Source organism: Gadus macrocephalus, chromosome 11, assembly GCF_031168955.1.
Source record: "Gadus macrocephalus chromosome 11, ASM3116895v1".
Classification (NCBI taxonomy): domain Eukaryota; kingdom Metazoa; phylum Chordata; class Actinopteri; order Gadiformes; family Gadidae; genus Gadus; species Gadus macrocephalus.
The window spans coordinates 24,490,053-24,502,203 of record NC_082392.1 but is presented as its reverse complement, the minus strand read 5'-3'; the positions used below and the strand labels follow the sequence as shown (position 1 = coordinate 24,502,203).

Here is a 12,151-nt window from a genome sequence, read left to right as displayed (position 1 = left end):
GCAGATAATGTGGATAAGGAGATTTTTCTGGCAAAAAACATAAAGATGTGAGTGAAAGTCATCAGGGCTAAAGATTGGGGGGTGGGGGGGGGGGAGTAAAAATTAATCTGAGCAACAACTTGAAACTGTTTAGTGTTGCAATTGTTCATTGTTGCACATTAGATTGAGAAAAGATTTGTTTTTAAAAAAACAGTCTGAGCCAATGTTATTTATTTGTGTTTCTACATTTCAGAATCTTTATATTTTTTAGCAGAATTCTAGCTTTGTATTGTCTAATGTTCCTATTGTAAAAAGCACAAAAGTGTGTTATGAACAACATGAAGCACATTTATATTTAGCATTTTGATTTTTTACTGTACCGAAAATGAACCGAACCGTGACCTCAAAACCGAGGTACGTACCGAACCGAGATTTTTGTGTACCGTTACACCCCTATTCAGCACTGAACGTCACCATATTACGGAAGTAAAGTTTGAGCGCAAACTAGCTGTTTCATGCACTTATTGGGGGGCATTCTCAGTGATTCTTGTGAATACTCCCCCTGGCACGGACTTAGATTTTCTAGCTTAGCAGACGTAAAACAATATACATTTGGAAAATAATGAAAAGTCAAAAAAGCATGATGTCTTAACTAGTGGTGGATTCAATGATTAGTTTCCGTGACCCAGTTCGCGTGATTCAGTTCGCCACGAGGAGTCGTTCGCGAATCGTTCGTTCGTTCGTTCAGTCGAGTTTCCGGTAGCACTAACTCCACTGAGTCTGACTGACTCAGCTGAGAACCGTGTAATGGGGTCCATTCCATGATGCGATTTACTGCTACCGGAAACCAGGCTGAACGAACATACGATTCGTGAACGACTCCTCCCAGTTCAGTCGAGTTTCCGAGGAATCGATTCACCGGAAACTCGACTGAACGTGGAGGAGTCGTTCGCGATTCAGCCTAGTTTCCGGCAACGGAGAATCGCATCATGGAATGCACGGCATTGCACGGTTCTCAGTTGAGTCAGTCAGACTCAGTGGAGTTAGTGCTACCGGAAACTCGTTTGTTCGTTCAGTCGAGTTTCCGGTGAATCGAATGGTGAACGAGACGACCGAACGAACGAGAGAGACAAACCGGTTCAGTTCGTTCGTCCTAAAGACTCGGTCATTCGAACCGGTTCGCGAACGAACGAGCCAACACTAGTCTTAACAGTTGAACATTCTGTGAGTGCTTGTGTTTGTACGCGGGAGACGGTGATTGAGAGTACAAACCTTAAAGGGGACATATTATACCACCAGGAGTGAGTGTAATTAGCTTTACAAGCCGTTTCGAAAATCTGCCCAATTTGACATCACTAGTGGGCGTGTCCACCTAGATCTGTGCATGATAGATGAGCAATGTTTACTTCAGTCCACTGGGTAGGCTTGTAGACCGATCTATCAAGTACAGATCTAGGTGGAAACGCCCACGGGATATGGGGCCGATTTTCGAAATGGATTGTAAGGCTAATCACACTCACACTGGTGGTATAATATGTCCCCTTTAACTGTGATAAAGAACTATCTGTAATGGTAAGGTGTTGGTCGTGTCCGGTTTTGGCTGTATGATGCATTGTTTGAGTTCATACCAGTTTAATTATGTCATTATCAGACGTTCTGACAAATTAAAACGTAGCTTAATGCTTACGTCAGCAACTCGGGTTGATGCAAAACACAACTTTTATTGGATTAGGAATATATGTTACTTTTATCATATATTTTAAGGATATTATGTTCTTAAACGCAGTTACTCAGCTGAGTAAGCAGTATATGGATCGTCATGGGTCCATTTCACACCGGCTCAATGACTTTGTTCATGGTTCTTTCTGAAAGCACGAGTGCCAAAGCTAACATCACTAGCATATCATGGCCGCTGTCCACTGTATAGGTTCAGGCTAAACTTTAGGCTAAACAAAAACAGTTTAAAGGCACCTTTCGAGGCTTAAAAATAAACATTAAATTTCTAGTCTTTTTTACACGTAGTAAGTTTCAATAACTCCATACCATTACATACCGACATTCAAGCAGCAAAGATGAGACATCGTTGTGTGGTGAGAACTGATAGAAAATCGATAAAAACAAAAATGCCGCCATTTTCTTTAATTTTTGTAACCTACAATAAATAAAGCAGGCTTCCAGTCAATGGAAAAATGGCTTCTCCCCACCGGCGATTGTTGTTGTTTACGATTTTCTATCAGTTCTCACCACACAACGACGTCTCATCTTTGCTCCTTGAATGTCGATATGAAATGGTATGGAGTTATTGAAACTTACTACGTGTAAAAAAGACTAGAAATTGAACGTTTATTTTTCATTGAATGTTTACATAAAGTTGCACTGGGTGCCTTTAACTTAAATCTCAAGATAAAAAATTATACCTTAGCCGCTAAAGTCAAAAATGTTAATTGAGATTTTGCAATTGAGATTTGCTTTGTAAAATATCACTCCAATGTCAACTCCCGGGCTCCGTAGTTTTAACCCCCAATTAACTTTTATTTAACTCAATTTGTATTAGCTTTAGTTTGTGATACCGTGACATATAGTAGGCTACATTTGGAATGTTATATACAAACCCTAAATAACATAACTTCTTGTTCTAACAGAAAGTCAACAGTAAACAGTTTATTATTGAAGTATTGTGATTATTTTTATTAAGCATCAAATTGATTATATTATTAATATTATTTGAAGTAGTTGTAGTAGTAGTAGTAGTAGTAGTAGTAGTATTAGTATTAGTAGTAGTAGTAGTATATTAATTGTTTGTACCACAGTATCTGAACTGTGACCTTCCAACGTGCTCGGCGGAAGCTACGCTCTGCGTCAGCCAAATGTCCCAATATAGCTGGAATATGTAGTCTTTCTTTGTTCCGCTCTTCGTTTTTAACCATTCAACCATAACATTCCAAAACTACAAATGGTCGCGAGTGCTTGTCGAAATGTTGCTCGTCTGGGCTGTATTTTATTTACTGTTTTTTAACACAGTTCAATGCGTATTTAAAGAGCTATATTGCACCATAGCAGATACATGTGAATGCGACTTTAAGCCAAATATACGAGGTAAGACAATACGCAATTTAACTAGATTCCTGTTTGACCAGACGAAACAATCTGGCTTCATCTCTGATACGTTTTCTAGCAGTGGTTTAGCAGTACTTTTGTGTGATAATTTAGTCAAACTACGGAGAACCCACCCAGTTCACCTCGTTATAATAATTCTAATGATAACCATACTGTTGTTAAAATGGTATTTCAGTCGCAAAACCCTCTTCGTTTACCCCAACCAGACTTGGAATGGGACCTATACACCAATCTCTACGGACAACATCTAGCTCAGGACATCGTGTCCGAAGAGGTGAAGAACTTTCTGGCCAACAATAATCCCGACCGGCCGCTGGTACTGTCTCTCCACGGGGGTTCCGGTACCGGGAAGACCCTCCTCAGCTCCATGCTGGCCTCCCACCTGTACACTTCTGCGATGAGCAGCAGCTACGTCCACCACTTCATCCCCACCCTCCACTTCCCCGCCCATGAGAGAGTCAATATGTACCGGGTACGTTATATCCACTATTTACCCCCAGGTGTGTTGTTGATAAGCCATTACAAGCCGTTTCACAATCGACCCTTTAGTGACAACACACGTCTGAGTGTCCGCCCAGATGTATTATGGATAGATCCGCATACCGTTAGCCTTGGTTCAATCTACATTAGGGTATGCTGGCAGCTTGATCTGTGGTCAAGGTGACACCTGGTGGTAAAGTAGGGGCTCTGTGTTGATGTAGGTAAGAGATCTACTAGAAGTGTTGCATTTAATGCACCTGTGATTGAGGGAAAACTTGGAGTCCCTGAACCAATCAGGGAAGAGATACCTGATTGGTTATAAATGAGCCAGGACTGGACTAAAATCCTCATACTGAGGGAGGCCAGTCAACTAGTTAAATATATTCTCACACAGCATTTCTATCACTAATAGCTGATGAATTGCTCGGCATTTCTAACAAATAACATTCAGATAATGCCTCTAAAAGTGTACCTACAGCACCTTTTAAGCATAAAACCACAAGTGATTATTGCGGGCTTCTAGCTGACCTACTCAGACATTTCCTAAGTAAACGCTTAGACATCTAGCATCTTCACCGGTGCCAGCCAGGGCCCCATGGCAAACACTCGTGAGCAAGTCACGAACAGGTTGAGCTAACCTGATGCGTATCATCTTTAATTCAGGTGTGTTTGATGCTGAAAAACTTTGTGTCTTAAAGCATGATATAACTGTAATGAAGGATGAGTGTTCTAATGAGGGTGTAGACCATCTCCTTCTGCCTATTAAGGATGAGTGTTAATTATGAGGGTGTAGACCATCTCCTCTATCCTAATGAAGGATGAGTGTTATAATGAGGGTGTAGAGACCATCTCCTCTATCCTAAAGAAGGATGAGTATTCTAATGAGGGTGTCGACTAGGGATGGGCAAAATGATTCTTTTCCGGGAACTAGTTCTTTCAGTTCAGTTCACTATAACGATTCGTTTGTTTGATTCGTTCGTTACGTCATTTGGTGTGTGCCCCCCCCCGCGCGAGACGGCCGTGAGCATAATTTAAACGACTTCTAGGCTCTAACCCCCGTGAAAATCGAGAAGATATATATAGTATAACCGAACGTTCCACCAATATTTATACCACTTGCTTACTCTCTGTATTTCATTCATGGTTTTACATTTCTAATTTTATTTTACTTTACATTTAATTCTTCATTATTCAGGTATTACAGAACTTTCATGGTTATAAATAAAAAGTACGAACTGCAGTTTAATTTCTTTGTTTGTTCTTAAATTGACGTAGAATGGAGCACTCCTGGGATTGGGAAATGCGTTTATCCAATAAACAGATTGAGGTCAAGTCTATTTTCGAAAATATTTAGGGGGATATATGAGTGGCCCCACGTCGAATGGTATGACCCAAGATACGTCAGACAGAGAAAGCGCGCATATTCGACGGTACCGCCTTGTCATTTGTTTACCCAGGTGCCATTGCAACACCATTGCTACCTCTCATTGGCTGAATCTTTGAGAACGTTGTAGACTCAATCAATATAACTCGCAGGGAGACGAAGCTCTGTCGTTTGTATATTTTATTTACGTGACCATATTTTTGGTTTATGTTAAAAAAAAGAATCAAAGCACCAGTTCTTCTTGTTTTGGGGAACCAGTTCTTGTCGTTCACGTTCGGGATTCGTTCGTTGTGAACGAATCGGTCGCGACCGACTCATCCCTAGTGTAGACCATCTCCTCTGTCCTAATGAAGGATGAGTATTCTAATGGGGGTGTAGTCCATCTCTTCTATCCTAATGAAGGATAAGTATTCTAATAAGGGTGTAGACCATCTCCTCTATCCTAATGAAGGATGTGTTATAATGAGGGTGTAGACCATCTCCTCTATCTTAATGAAGGATGAGTATTCTAATGAGGGTGTAGACCATCTCCTCTATCCTAATGAAAGATGAATATTCTAATGAGGGTGTAGACCATCTCCTCTATCCTAATGAAAGATGAATATTCTAATGAGGGTGTAGACCATCTCCTCAGACTATGCAGGATGAGTATTCTAATGAGGGTGTAGACAATGTCCTCTATCCTAATGAAGAATGAGTATTCTAATGAGGGTGTACAGAACTTCTCCTCTATCTTAATGAAGGATGAGTGTTATAATGAGGGTGTATAACATCTCCTCTATCCTTATGAAGGATGAGTATTCTAATAAGGGTGTACCATCTCCTCTATCCTAATGAAGGATGAGTATTTTAATGAGGGTGCAGACCTGCGTGTTGACGCCCTCCTGCTGGCTGTAGGCGGAGCTGAAGGCGTGGGTGGAGGGTAACCTGACGGCGTGCGCCCGCTCCGTCTTCATCTTTGACGAGATGGAGCGGATGCCCTCCGGGGTGCTGGGGGTGCTGGAGCCCTTCCTGGGGCCGTCCCACGTGCTGTTCCAGACCAACTACCGCAAAGCGCTCTATCTCTTCATCAGGTGGGTGACTTACTGTGTATGCTGAGTGAGGTGTTGTATGTATTTCTTACTTTGTGTATGTGGGTCTGACCCTGTCGGTTTTTTTTATCCTGTGTGTATGTATTTGTTTCTATGTGTGTGTGTGTCCAGTACGACGGGGGAGGAGGTGATCAACAGGATGGCTTTGGAATACAGACAGGAGGGCAGGGACCGAGAGGAGATCCGGGCTTCGGACCTCCAGGACGCCATCGCCGAGGCCGTCTCCAAAACCAACTCTAGTGAGTATAGAATGTAGCTGTGATAAAGTACGGACTACATGTGACAAAAGACCAACTGCAACGGGGATAAAGGACAAACAATATATGAAGAAACACATACTGGAGCTGTGTAAAAGGACAGACTAACTGAGATGAAGGACAGACTGTACCTGAGATAGACAGACTGTGGCTGTGATAAAGGAAAGATTGTAGCTGAGGTGAAGGACAGACTGTAGCTGTGATGAAGGACAGACTGTAGCTGTGATGAAGGACAGACTGTAGCTGAGATGAAGGACAGACTGTAGCTGTGGTTAAGGAAAGACTGTAGCCTAGATTAAGGACAGACTTTAGCTGAGATGGACGGATTGTAGCTGTGTTGATGGACAGACTGTAGCTGAGATAAAGGACAAACCTTGTGTGATAAAGAACAATCTGTATCTGTAACTGTAAGGTGTTGGTCATGTCCGGTTTTGGCTTTAGGGTGCATTGTTTGAGCTTATACCTGTTTAATTATGTCATTATGAAACGTTCTGGCAAATTGAAACATAGTTTAATGCTTATATTGGCAACTAGGGTTGATGCCAAACATAATTTTTATTGGATTAGGATTATATGATACTTTTATCATATATATTATATTAATGATATTATGTTCTTAAATGCAGTTACTCAGCTGAGGGAGCAGGGTATGGATTGTCATGTGGGAAAGATGATTGACAATTCGGGCCACGATGCAAAAGTGGGAGTCTAACTCATGCAGCAACATCTAGAGTCCATTTTCACACTGTCTCAATGTCTTGGTTCATGGTTCTTTCTGAAAATGCGAGTGCTAAAGCTAACATCACAAGCACATCATGGCCGTTGTCGACTTTGTAGGTTCAAGCTAAAGTCAAATTCTTTATCTTGAGATTGCAATTGAGATTGGCGAAAGTTTCAGGTTTGAATCCGGACTGGTGATGTTAGAATTGGTGTGTTAGCATTAGGGCTGTCAAAATTGCTCAAAAATGACATTCGAATGTTCGTTTGGAAAAAAAATCACGAATTCGAACTATTCGAATATCTGGTTGCCTATTTTACGCAGTTGCCGTCAATATGTCAATAATGCGACAAAACCATGGTTCAAATTAGTGGGATATATATATATATATATATATATATACGTCTCGTTGAGAGTGCTGGTGGGCGGCGGCTTCCTGCTGGGCATTTCCTTACTTTAAAACGAGGGACATCGCGAACAGACAGAGGCTCATTCACAAAGCAGTTAGGCGCTTGTACCGCGGGAGTGTTTTTTCACATTTGAATATTATGAGGGACATCGCGAACAGACAGAGGCTCACTCACAAAGCAGATAGGTGCTTGTGTAACCGAGCGTTGGCACTTAGATATTTATATGACAAGAATGACACAAGCGTGGAAGGGAAAATAGTCTAGTTTACTTAGTACATATCAGAAGTCACCCAGTCACAGCGTGTGAGCTGGAATACCTATATCCAAGTACGGAAACCCCGAGGTGATAAAATACATTCGCTCTTCACAATACTAGTCTGTTACACTTGTACCGCGGGAGTGTTTTTTCACATTCGAATATTATGAGGGACATCGCGAACAGACAGGCTCATTCACAAAGCAGATAGAGGCGCTTGTACCGCGGGAGTGTTTTTTCACATTCGAATATTAATTTTCACGTTCGAATTCGCGTTTTTGGATACATTTCGAACGAACATTCGAACTTCGAATATTCGTTGACAGCCCTAGTTAGCATACAAATGTTTTCCGTCCACACACAAAAGGTTTACATTTTATATTAATCCTTTTTCTAAACATCTGATGTGCCAGACACACATATTATTATGTTCCACCTTTTAGCAGCTGGGTTGTGGACGAGTGGCACACCATCTGGTGGGAAAGATTACGATATGATTTGGTGTTTGACTCATTATCTAACCAGTTTGAAACATGCTGCACAGGCTTCGACTGTGATGAAGCACATAATGTAGCTGTGATGAAGGACGGACTAACTGGTATCCTCCCCCCCCCCCAGGTGGATTCTCCGGGTCAAGTATCATCGAGGACGGTCTGGTGACTCGCTTCGTCCCCTTCCTGCCGCTGTGTCGACGCCACGTGGAACGCTGCACCCGCCAACAGCTGTGCCAGCAGGGGATGTGTGGGCGCAGTGACGTGGTGGAGGCAGTAGGGGGCGACATGCACTACACTCCATTGCAGGAACAGTACTTCTCCATCAGCGGGTGCAAGGCTGTCCCTGCCAAAATAAACCTCTTCCTGTGACCCATTGAGAGGTGCGCTTGGTGTCTGGACTGATAGGGGAGGGGCAGGTGGCCGGGACCTGTGCCCAACCTGGGACCCAGGGCAGCAGAGCCAAAACTGTTTCGTGGGTTGTTGGTTGAGACTCTATTCCCCACCTCAAATCAACCGTTGATGGTTGAATCAAGAATTTCCCGATGAAACCTTGAACTGATGAGAGGATCAATGTGTTGTACACTAAGAGGATTTAACTTCCACTAGGATGTTCGGCTCCAGAGCAGCCCTGTTTCATACACTTCCAACCTGCAGTAGTAATGTAGTTAAACTTCTCACATTACTTTGGCATGATTCATAATGCTAGCATTATTACTTTGCCTTACAGAGTGATTTATTGCTATGAATAAGGTATGGAAACGACATGTCTTTCATGCCACTAGGGGTCAATCAAGACTCAATGCATCTATATATTGACCTGTGAGGGCTTTTGTTTACTTTTCCGTTCCTTTGATTATTTATTGTTTAACTGTATATTTAAATTTTACAGTCTTGGCTTGATTTGTCATTGAACATAAAGTTTCCAGTCCAAGGTAACTTAAAGGGAACATTACCGCTCACTCATGAGATTCAGATATATAAGTATTGACATTCACCTGCATCTGTCTTAATCTCAGCTTCTCTGTACTCCATTTTTATTATCTATATCACTGGCGTTGCAATGGTTTAATAATGACAAAACAACATAATTTTTTTCTTGATTCGTCTCTGCTTCGCACTCCATTGATCCGGTGTGTGTGATGACACACTCCAGCGATAGGAGGCTACCATTTCCTGGTTGGATTCCGACCTCTCACCCAGATGCAGGGCTAATGCCTTGTTCTATGAATAGGGGTACAACATCTTTGCCGTATTTTAATTGGTCCACTTGTGCCTTATTATAGTGCACTATTTAGGGCATCACCATTTTGTAGTGTTGAATTTGTCTAGTTGATACCATAATATACTGTCAAGCAAGTGTGCAACTGATTCAACCCATCACTTGTTACCTAAATAGTGTACTACATAGTGCAAATAGGAAATGAGGGAATAAGTGAGCCAAAACGAACATAGCCATTGTGTTATAGGAAGGTATTACTGCACCATCAACATGTTTAGGACAAATAGGATGAATGCTATCATGAATAAAGTCCTAATTGGTCCTACTAATTTATAAATGCTGTGTTTTTCATTGTTTATATTCTACTTTTACGACATTAGACATGTTACCATAGTAATAGCATTAAAATCACCATTTAGAAAAGGCATTCAAACACAATTATCAGTGACTGCACCATGTAATAGTAACAACAAAAAAAAAGCATGGCCATAGTGTAAAGCAGGTGGGAGTAATCATGTGTTAATTTACCAACAACCCAGACGCTGAAACTAAAGTAAGATCTTCTGAAGGTTTTCAGAACAACCGGTGTTATAGGGACTTTCTGTCATTACTGGATTACTCCATTTGGATTTATATCTTTAGACCAGTACTATTAACATCTACTTATGGAGCTGTGTTGCTTCAATATAAAAAATTCTGTTCAGTTAATCAAGTAAATCAAAAGTGCTGAATCTATCACTGTATTTCTACACTAGTTTCCTTTGAATGCATTCTAAAGGACTTCCAAAAAAAACATCCCCTAAGTAAGGAGACAAAACAAATGTATTAAACATAGGCTTACAACTAAATAGAACAGGGCCTCCTGATACTGACCTGTAGAGTAGAATGACGTTAGCGTTAGTTATGTTTTCCTTTCCCTCAAAACCAGAAGAGCAGAAAGTGATCAAGATTGGCTTCTTAAGAGTGCCCCCTACACACACACACACACATGCCCCCCCCCCCCCCCCCCCCCCCGTTCCTCCTCCTCTCTGAGAGGTGCTCTATTAGGCCATCAATCCACATCCACTTTGACGTTTGAATGCGACCGGTGATCCTCCAGGTGGAGCTCTTTGTCCAGCGGCCGGGGTCAGGGCGGAAGAGGTGGGGCTGATGATACAATGAGGGGAGAGGAGAGGAGCGCAGAAGGGACTGCCGAATTATTTCGAGAGTATGCGTGGGGGGGAGGGGTTGTTTGAGGGCCGGTCCCCAGAGCCAGCCCTTATATCTCCTCTCTCGTCCTCACTGCTCTTTTCTCCTCCTACTTGGTAGATGTTATGTTGTGAGCACTACGGCTAGATTGTGAAGGGGCCCTCTCTCTCATACATACTCTGACCTGGTGTAAGTTTGTGTTGGTATAGGGCACTCCCCCCTGACCCTCTAATGTCCGCCACTGGTATTCCCAAGACCTGACACCAGCTGTCCAGTGTATGTTTGTGTGTGTGTGTGTGTGTTTGTGTGTTATAAGTACTATTTAGTCGTATAGCACTAGTCATAGAACTAAGATACATTTCCTTAAGGAGCAGATAGGGTTAGATCTTAATCTAGGATGCCTACAGGTAGACTAGACATTGTCAACCCAGAACCTTTCATCTGGGAGTCAAACCCCCTAACCCTATTTCAATCCTCTTCACAGTATAGGAAGAATGTAGGATACAATAGACCTCTCTGGCCGCCCTCTGTGTTAGCATTGTGGTAGACGTCTATGTTAGTGGTACTTTGTTAGTACTGTAGTAGTTAGTAGGACGTTAAGTCTGCAAGAGCTCCTGTTTCTGCATGTGGGTTGGGATGGACTGAGAATTACACAAACTCCCTCACATAAGAGTTATGTTCTCTCCCATCGTACAGGGAACAACATGAAAGTTTTTATCTTAAGTTATTTTTGATTATAGTGTCACTGAATGATGAGGATGTTGCAGTGACAATCTAATGCTGGGAGCTTTGAAAAAATATCAGATAATATCTAAAGAACAGCAAATATAATTGTATTATTTGTATCTAACCAATGAATAGAAACCAGATATATTACCTTGTTATTCTAAATGAAAAAACGATTATCCAAACTATGACCACATAGCGCTATACTAGCACTATTTAATGATATTGGCTAAATGACATCATCAGATATTAATAAAATGTTGATCATTTATAAATACATACATAAGCCTACATTCATAAATGTTTTACAGTGCGGCACACCTACGCCGTCAGCCAGGGACATGCCCCTTCAGCACCATGGACAGCGCCGTCCCCGCGGACAGGTAGTGGACGGGAGGTATGCACCCAGTGTGCGAAATAACCGTCAATATTCGGGGGGGTCCATCCCCCGACTGTTGCGCAATACCGATCTAAATTTTCTCAATATGCAGTAGCCCTATAACATTACATTCTTTCATGGATGCAAGCAATCAGTCTATAGGCTACATGACAACACACACACGCACACCATTTTTGTCCCCCGTATTTCGCACACTGTATAGGCCTACACCCTTCCGCAGAGCTGCGCTAGATTGTCTATCAGGAGGGCCCAAGCACTCACGGGGATTGGGGGCACCTGTGGGGGAGAGGGCCAGGGCAAGGAACTGGAGACGGGAGGGAACAGGAGAGTGGGTCAAAAGCGGAAGATTAGGGCGGCGAAGGAACGCCGCTCGTAGCACTCAAACGTACAAGCCTTTTCTGAGTGAGCCGGGCGAGACGTGAGGCCGTGCAC

At 42.3% G+C, this 12,151-nt stretch overlaps 1 protein-coding gene across 1 annotated transcript; it reads left to right on the top strand.

Moving 5' to 3' along the window:
• Positions 1 to 2,899: 2,899 nt before the first annotated feature.
• tor2a (torsin family 2, member A) lies at positions 2,900 to 9,742 on the top strand. The gene is made up of 5 exons (XM_060066049.1): positions 2,900 to 3,075; positions 3,303 to 3,568; positions 5,858 to 6,033; positions 6,163 to 6,290; positions 8,311 to 9,742. Exons 1-5 carry the CDS (start codon positions 2,955 to 2,957, stop codon positions 8,553 to 8,555), a joined length of 936 nt encoding a protein of 311 aa, XP_059922032.1. The 5' UTR covers positions 2,900 to 2,954; the 3' UTR covers positions 8,556 to 9,742.
• Positions 9,743 to 12,151: the final 2,409 nt, after the last annotated feature.